The sequence below is a fragment of the Carcharhinus amblyrhynchos genome, chromosome 1, assembly GCF_965287045.1.
Source record: "Carcharhinus amblyrhynchos chromosome 1, sCarAmb.v2.hapA, whole genome shotgun sequence".
NCBI lineage: Eukaryota > Metazoa > Chordata > Chondrichthyes > Carcharhiniformes > Carcharhinidae > Carcharhinus > Carcharhinus amblyrhynchos.
In genome coordinates this window covers 146,839,691-146,848,688 of record NC_137324.1, presented here as the reverse complement: position 1 = coordinate 146,848,688, position 8,998 = coordinate 146,839,691, and the positions used below count along the sequence as shown (strand labels likewise).

At 41.1% G+C, this 8,998-nt stretch overlaps 1 protein-coding gene across 1 annotated transcript; it reads right to left on the bottom strand.

Annotated features, from left to right (window-relative positions):
* Positions 1-2,396: 2,396 nt before the first annotated feature.
* On the bottom strand, positions 2,397-6,798 carry LOC145350526 (interleukin-8-like). Its single transcript, XM_080199726.1, has 4 exons — positions 6,586-6,798; positions 6,119-6,254; positions 4,006-4,089; positions 2,397-3,538 (listed from the first exon to the last, which is right to left on the bottom strand). The coding sequence occupies exons 1-4, from the start codon at positions 6,647-6,649 to the stop codon at positions 3,496-3,498; spliced, it is 327 nt and encodes a 108-aa protein (XP_080055852.1). The 5' UTR covers positions 6,650-6,798; the 3' UTR covers positions 2,397-3,495.
* Between the last annotated feature and the right edge of the window lie 2,200 nt (positions 6,799-8,998).

Genomic DNA, 8,998 nt, shown 5'->3' with positions numbered 1-8,998 from the left:
GTATTGTTTCTTGTGTGCTATATAGACAAAACATATCTTTCGTAGAGTACATAGAAAAGGAAAGGAGAGGGTACAGAATATAACATTACAGTCATAGCTAGGGTGTAGAGAAAGATCAAATTAATATCCAAATGTACTTTACACATGCAAAAGCAAATGAAATATTAGCCTTTATAACTGGAGTGTTAGAATATAAAGGGGTGGGAATTTTGTTACAGCTGTATAAGATATGGAGATGCTGGCATTGGACTGGGGTGGACACTGTAAGAAGTCTCACAACACCAGTTTAAAGTCCAATAGCTTTATTCGGAATCATGAGTTTTTGGAGCTGTCCGAAAGCTTGTATAGCTTCTTACAGCTATATAAAGCCTTGGTTAGAACACATTGACAGGCACAGTTCTGGCTGCCTCATTTTATAAAGAAGGTGGTAGATTTGGAAGGAGTGCAATGTAGATTCATCAAAGATAGGGTAAATAGGGAGAGGTTTTTTCAGCTGGTTGGGGTGTAAGAGGACAAAGTCTTAAAATCAGAGCCAGGCCACTTATGCAAGAATTTAGGAAGCATTTCACCACACAGAGGGTATCAGAAGTGTGGAACTCTTCTTACATAAAAACAAGCAGATTTTAGCTCTACTAACTTTAAATTTCAGATTGACAGGTTTTTGCTTGTTAGAGATATTAGGGGATATGAAGTCCAGTCAGGTGGATAGAGTAAAAATACAGATCAACCATGAACAGGCTCAAGGGGCTGAATGGTCCACTCCACTTCTTATATTGCTATGCAGAGTTCCAGGAAAAGTGACAGCATGGCCCACTATTAATGTATGATTTCACAAGAAATAAAGATAATTGCGTTACTGAGCTTCGAAAGAACATTGTTGATTCAGAGAGTGAATGAAATTGCATTAAAACAATAAGAAACCCTCTCTAAGTTGCAACTCACATGAGAAGAATTTTAATCTGAAGGACACATGGGTTTGGGTACAGGTAAGGGTTTGAAACTAGCAGAAAATGTAACTGTGTAGAGAAGCTGGCTCTAATCACTCCCTTCCCCTAACCTTCAGGTTTAACTGGCTGTGTGGGTGCCAGTTAACCACTTATTAATGAACAAATGTAGAGCAATACTTCAACTCACTTTAACAACTCATTCATGGAGTTCTTGATTGTCCTTATTGGTGCCAGTGAAGGCAATGACCACCCAGCAGCAATTCAAGAAGCTGAATCGAACCCGAGGAAATACTAAAATATATACTCAGCTACATTCTTCCTTGCATGTGGAAAAATGTTTGTTGACAACTTTTGTTGAGAGGCTATGTTGGACACTTCCAGGGTATGTGGTGCTATAGCTGCCTTTAGATTGGACCTTGGACAAGGAGCAATATCAGCAGCAGCAGCAATCTGCTATTCATGGACCTTCTGCTGTAGAGAGGGGCCATGATGTAGAGATGCCGGTGTTGGACTGGGATAAACACAGTAAGAAGTCTCGCAACACCAGGTTAGAGTCCTGGAAGGTTTCATACACCTGACGAAGGAACACTGTTCCGAAAGCTTGTGAGATTACTATCAAATAAACTGGCTGGACTCTAACCTGGTGTTGTGAGACTTCTTACTAGAGAGGGGCAGCAGAGAGTGGAGGTGAATGGAGGGGAGTGGCAGAGAGGGGGGGAGAGATTGGAGGGAGGTGCACGGGGAGGGAGATGAATGGAGGGAGCAGCAAATGGAGGGGAGCAGCGGAGAGAGGAGGAGAATGAAAGGTGGTGGACGGGGGGGTGGGCAGGTGAATGGAGGGGGCAGCAGAGAGGGTAGGTGAAGTGAATGGAGAGGAGCAGCAGAGAGTGGCAGCTGACAGAGTGGAGAAACAGGATGGAAGTAGATCGAGGGGAGGTGGATGGAAGGGAAGAGCAGAGAGTGGAGCTGGACAGAGAGGAGGTGGATGGAGGGGGGAGCAGAGAGGAGGTAGATGGAGGGGAGGAGGATGGAGGGGAAGAGCAGAGAGGAAGGGTGGGCTAAGGAGTGGGTTTGCTGCCAGAAGCTGTTGAGCCTCAAGCAACAAATTTTGAGAACCCGGAGGCTGCGTCAAATTGACTGGGTAATTAGTCACAAATTATGGAGCAATGTGCAAGCTACAGTGTCCACTTCCTGAATCCTCTGGCCTTACTCACAAGACTCAGGAAACTAATCCATTATTCTCAGATGTCAAATCATCTGCACAGGATGACAGTCAGCACAAGTTTTATGGCACTCCTGGTAGATTCTGTTTGTTGAGATGTCCCTGGGAGAGGTTAGACATGGCTGTGTCTTTTTGTGACGCTCTGTAACCCCTGTGTAAGTTGAGCCTATGATGTATTGTATTACACAATAAAATTCATATACATGTCAAACAGTAACTCCAAAATATTTTATTTATAATTTTAAGCAAGTTCAATCATTAAGGAAGCAAGACATCGCACATTTCAGCTCTACAATAAATAAATGAAATACGTTATTTCCTGATAAATATAACAATTCTAAGGAGTGCAACCTATTAGAACAATTAAATTAAAGGTAATCGAGAAAAAAGTTCCTAAAGCTATTTTGTTGTTCCTGCATGTAATAGATACAAGAACAATCATTTGACATTGGATATACATAAATAGTGAAGGGCATTAAATGGTTTTGTAATAAATTAACAGAATCAGAATTAATACTGACAATATGTTAATATAAGAAATAGGGACCAAAATGCTCTGATTTTGCCCATAGCTGAAATTCTCCCGTCCCACTGCAGTGATTGGATCTTTAGCTGAGCGCCAAATTCTCCACTCTCACTAGCAGTGAATTCTGGCCAATATTGTGCCATTTGACTTTACCCTGCAATATCTTAACCTGGCAACAAAGGTGAAAGAATATGATAACCTAGTCAGACCATAGATCCACGGTTATGCTGTGGGACTGGCTTTAGAGGACTGTCTACTCGATGACACAGACTGGCAGTGTTGAGTAATACTGTTCACTGGTCATGTGAGCATAAATCTGTGCACTTCTGCCTATTTTGAAATGCATGGCTGTATTCATCTTGATCCAAATTACGGTGAAATGTTTAGTGTTGGTAAAATGATGTCAGGATAGTTGACTCTTTGCTGGCAACAGTGTAACCTGAAGGAACAAGTACAGCACTGTGCCATCTGCTAAATGGCAACTTGCCATCAGTTTGCCAATATACTTACTTAGAAACTGCAAACACCATAGTGAAAATCTCACATCTAGTCTTCAGGAAGCCATCAGTCAGATACAATGGTACAAAATATATAGTCCAATAACAAAAAAAATCTGGGTGTTGCTGTGCAAGTGCTAGCACTGGTAAATAAATAAATACATAAATATGAAATACTGGTTTAAGACGGTTCTACATTCGCCTGCTATTTATGATTTTAAAACAATCTGAACAAGATGACAGGCAAATATGGATTCTTGAATTGTACAGAGTCCTTGGAATGTGTATGCGTTGTCATCCTCTTCAGAATTCCACAGTGAGTTTATCTTCATTGATCTTCTTGGAACTGTAGAATACGTAAAAAAAAGACAGTTGTGATTTATTGTTATTTTCATAAGAGCATGATAGTTTTTAGGTCCACAAGGACTGATGTGAAGTTTTAGTCTTTATAAGCCCATCAGAACATTGACCTAAATCCCGCAGTATTACACTCTCACCCTGTGCACTCAAACAGGATGAGCAGCACAATGTATAGCCCCTAACTCCTACCCTTATACTCTTCAAACATGCCTCCCACTGTGGGATCACGTGAATGTTTCCCATATATTTTCTATCATATGACCTTAACTGCCAGACAGATGGTATTACCTTCTTGCAAGTTACACAAGATGCTTTGAAGGGGTTCACGCCATGTGCTATGACTAAGCATACCATAACTGACTGAGGACTGTTTAATGTTGTAACTGGATACAAACTGGAATGAATAGTTTCCCTTTCCTTATTCTCTAGCCTTGCATTGAAGTAGGAACTTACCGACTGATCATGCTGTCAATAATTTTTTTCACCCAGGGGGATTTGGGATCCAGACAAACTTGATTACTCCTCTGAAGAGTGGCACTAAAGAAGTGAAATAAAACGTTTATTTCAAATTGACTCTCCATTAGCAGGACAGTAAAAAAAAATACAATGCTGTTGATATTCTTAACTCTACGCATCCTTCCTGCTTTAGAGACCTTGTGCACCTTTCAGAAGGAAGTTTTTAATTCCATGGGTAAGGTCCATGATGTACCTGAGAGGTGAGATAGTGACTGAATGGGGGATAAATTACAGGAAAGGAAAGCAACAACACCGCTGTTAGCCAGCACCCTGGGAAGGTAATGAAATCCTGGTCGTTCTATTTGCAATTCCTGTTTATGGGAACTTGGTTTAGGTAGTTGATAACTACAGCATTGGATTTGATATGGGTAGCATTAACATGGTTGGCATGTTGTAAACTGTTGTGCATAGGTACTCTAACCATGCTGAAAGCAAACAGTCGATGAACAAACTTGACATTTTCAAACAACAGCGGCTGGAAGGAGGAAGGGAATGTAAACATTGCTGATATATTTGGTGCCCCTTTTAATTAGTTTGCAAGGAATTAATCTATTGGTGTTGAAACTATGAATTTTAACTGGTGAAATAATACTGACCTGCCTGCCTTAGGTTACCAAGTCTGACAAAAAGATCCTGCAATGGAGTATGACATGCTTCCAAGCTGTGAGCAGGAAGCTGGTGACAATGGATTTATATTTTATTATGAGTTGTATTGCTCACTTACTAGTCACGAGGGGCTCCTGACAAGTGCTCCCTTCTGACTAAGGGTTCAAACCCATACCTTAACAAAGATCTAATGAGCAATAAAAGACCATTGGGGAAAACAGCCAAGTGGGGTCTCTTCACTGTCACAGTTGTTGCAACACAACATACCTGTCATGGAGAGATTGAGCCTTTCTTGGCAGAATCCATATCCCAACACTTGAACATAGAACACAGAACATAGAACATTACAGCGCAGAACAGGCCCTTCGGCCCACGATGTTGCGCCGACCAATTAAAAAAAGCAATGACCCTCTAACCTAAACCAATCCCTTTCCATCCATAAACCTATCCACGGATCTCTTAAACGCCCCCAAACTAGGCGCATCTACAACTGCAGCAGGCAGGGCATTCCAATCCCTCACCACCCTCTGGGTAAAGAACCTACCTCTGACATCCGTCCTATATCTACCACCCCTTAATTTAAAGCTATGCCCCCTCGTGCTAGCTTTCTCCATCCGAGGAAAAAGGCTATCACTGTCCACCCTATCTAAACCTCTAATCATCTTATATGTTTCAATAAGGCCCCCTCTTAGCCGCCTTCTTTCTAACGAAAACAACCCCAAATCCCTCAGTCTCTCCTTGAGTCAGGCAGAGCTATAGAACTCCAGAATGCTGCTCATTAACAATCAGCCAGTCTGGCTCACTGATAGGTTATGGGGAGGCAAACCTGTCCCCCTGGGGAGCTGAACTTCTCGTTTGACTGCAGTTAACTCTGCGAGCTAAAATGAGTAGAATGGTTTTAGTTACCCACTAGCAGCTTATATTCTGATTCCCTGTTGTTAAGTTGCAAAGATTTAGATGATTAAATATGAGCAATATGCCTCACACACATGGAGGTACAAAGAACAACAAAGAACAAAGAACAACACAGCACGGGAAACAGGCCCTTCGGCCCAACGAGCCCGCGCCGCCGTCCCACTGTCTCAGTGTCCTATTCATGATTTTAGTCTATGATTTTGGTCTTTTACACTTGAACCTGCTTGTTTTCAGGGTTTAGTTAAGTGGCCAGTATCCCTACCAACAAAGTGTACATTCTGTTTTAGTCCAAAGCAAACTTTATTAATATGACCTTTTCAGTAGTTTCTTTCACACTAAGTGAAGTTTTTATTTGGAGTGTTAAAGACCCTGTCACTTATCCTCCTGGGGCATTTTAAACAATCCTATTTTGTCCCATTTGATTAAAAAAACTATTCTGACTATAAAAGAATTCTCATCTGAAAAACAATACTCAAATATCATACCTAAAAGAAATAGAATCCATAAATATTCTGTGATAAACACTTACATAATTTCCACATTTTCACAGTGGGGGCCACTTGGAATAATGTCAATATTCTTCATGAACTTTGGGTGGATGAATTTGGAAGATGTTTTGATACACTGACAACGGAGACTCATTCCTGACCTTCCAATTGATGCAGCTGTACAAATGGAAAACAGAGTTTAATTTTCTTCTTCAGGTGCACTCTTATTTGGACTAAAATTTTATTCCTATATTCCTGGCATTATCTTTGGTTCATTACCACACACTGAAATTTACTTTTCTTGAGCTAATAAAAGCTAATCAGGTATGCAGATTACTGTAAGTCTTCCACTGCCTTCACTTAATATGCATGATAAAAGGTACCAATGAATAATTGCAATAGCAATTCTATCACAAGAACTTTAGGAGAAATCTTACATGCACATTGTAAATACAATTCTAGATTCTGAATAAATAACATTCAATTGTAGATTTTATTCTTTTCTTACCTTGTGTGGAAGCCATATAAAGTACAAGGAGAGTAAGGCAGAAGAGGGTAACCTTGCTGTTCATTGTGATTTGCTTGTACAATATTCTTTACCCTCTTATTGTTTTAACACGTTACAGTCTGATACATACAATTTAACATCTGTATTTATTATCTACATGCTGTGAGTCACTAATGAAAGTTGACGTAGGCTGGGGACAAGGCTGTGGTTAAGCGTGCAGCAATCGTCACTAGCACATTCTGCCATGGATTATGTAACTATGACAAAGCATGTGTAAAAAGAATAAAATCATACGTTTTCTGAATCACTTAAACTGGTTCAGAAAAGCAGTTTTTATTGTTAAGTACATTAATCAGTTCCAGATCCAAAATAATACTCTGTGAATGTACTGAATATTTAAGCCTCTGTTCACAGCCCAGTACTGAATATGAGCAAAAGGTTTGAAGTGGCCTTTTTAAAATCAGCCATAGGTTCATTATTCGGGACATGCTTTTACTCAGACAATGGGTGACATTGTGGAAATATAAGTGATTAAATTATTGAAATCGGAGGAAAAGTAGATGAAACCAGAGATTGATCTGTCTGCAGGCTGGCTTGTGTTTTTGATTGTAGGTGTATTGGTTGTTTTGAATGAGGAGTCAGATGTTGAGGCCTGTCAGGGAGCTACTGCCACCATGATCAGAGTATACAACTTTAACATATACTATTTGTACATTAGGCAATTATTATGTTATAAAATGTAGTGTTATTATGAGTACAGAGATTTGGAGGGGTAAAAGCTTAGGGCTGCATGTTGTTGAGGAGTGAGTCCTATTGCTGGGGCTGAAAGAGGGAGCCAACTCTATGTTGACAGGCAGCAGGACTCTGGTGTGGCAATTTACTGCTGGCATATTGTTAATTGGCTATCGTCAGGACCACTGCCCTAATCAGAGAGCTGGCAGCTTGGCAGCCTCGGTAATGTCACCACTACTGGTGGCCATTGCTAAAGGCGACAGTAGGAAGAGCAGGTGCCTCGATGCCCAGTTGCTTTGAGGAAGTCAGGGCAGGATGGCCTCAGTCATGAGTTTGTTAGGGGGAGGGGGGAGGCCTATTCCAAAGGCATGCCTCCATTACACGGGTGGCCATTGATACTGGTGTCCTTTCTATGGTAAAAAGTCTGACAACACCAGGTTTTAGTCCAACCTATTTATTTGATAATATACTCGCAAGCTTTCGGGGTTAGTCCCTTCTTTCACCTGACGAAGGGACTAACCCCGAAAGCTTGCGAGTATATTATCAAATAAATAGTTTGGACTAAAACCTGGTGTTGTCAGACTTTTTACTGTGTTTACGCCAGTCCAACGCCGGCATACCCACATCATGTCCTTTCTATGGGTCATGGTTGGTCCTCCCCCAGATTTACCTGGTGGTCTCCCCACACAGCAGCAGGCCCTTCTGACACCAGTAAAATTCTGGCATTGAAGGAAAGCTGAGCCCTTAAATAGCTCAATTGCCAATCAGTGGATAGCCATGCTGTTGAGGTTTCTGTCACTGGTAGTCATACTGAATTCTTGTGCTCTAGAACTAACAAAGCCCCTAGCCGAGCTATTCTAATACAGCTCCAGCCATGGCATCTACCCGACAGTGTGGAAAATTGTACCTCTCCAAAACCAGGGCAAATGCAATTTGGCTAACCACCACCACCCACCTCAGCAAAGTGATGGAAAGCTTTGTCAACAAAGCTATCAAGTGACACTTACATAGCAATAATCTACTCAGTGATGCTCAGTTTGGCTTCCATCAGGATCACTCAGACCCTGACCTCATGATCCAAACATGGACAAAAGAGTTGAATTAAAGAAGAGAGGCAAGAGTGACTGACTTTGACTTCAAGACCACAATTAACTAAGTGAGGCATCAAAGAGTCCTAGCAAAAGTTAAGTCAATGAAAGGTGGGGGAAGCTTTCTGTTGATTGGGGTCATACCTCATATTATGGAAGGTGACAGCAGTTGTTGAAGGTTTATCGCCTGAATTCCAGGTCATTAGTGTAGGACTTCTCAGGGTTGTGCCTTAGGCCCAACTATCTTCAGAGATTTCATTAATGACCATGTCTCCATGATAAGATCAGAAGTGGGAATGTTAACTGATAACTGCACAATGTTCAACAACATTTTCTACTTCTCAGATATGGAAAAAAAGTCCATGATCATCCTGGGCATCATTCAAGCTGATAAGTGGCAAGTAACATTCGTGCCACAGAAGTGTCAAGCAATGACCATTTTCAATAAGAGAGAATCTAACCATCCCACCTTGACATTTGATGGCATTGATATTCGGTTGACATAATAGGAGTCACTATTAATTAGAAATTAAACAGCCATCAATGCTACATGAACAAGTCAGAGGCTGGAGGTCCTGAGCTGAGTAACTCTC

What these genes read in the sequence shown, in the direction of transcription:
- LOC145350526 (XM_080199726.1), bottom strand. Translation starts at nt 6,649, where the DNA reads ATGAACAGCAAGGTTACCCTCTTCTGCCTTACTCTCCTTGTACTTTAT. An exon ending in TTATATGGCTTCCACACAAG is followed by an intron (nt 6,255 to 6,585) that starts GTAAGAAAAGAA and finishes CCATTTGTACAG; the next exon opens with CTGCATCAATTGGAAGGTCA. An exon ending in TGTGAAAATGTGGAAATTAT is followed by an intron (nt 4,090 to 6,118) that starts GTAAGTGTTTAT and finishes TCACTTCTTTAG; the next exon opens with TGCCACTCTTCAGAGGAGTA.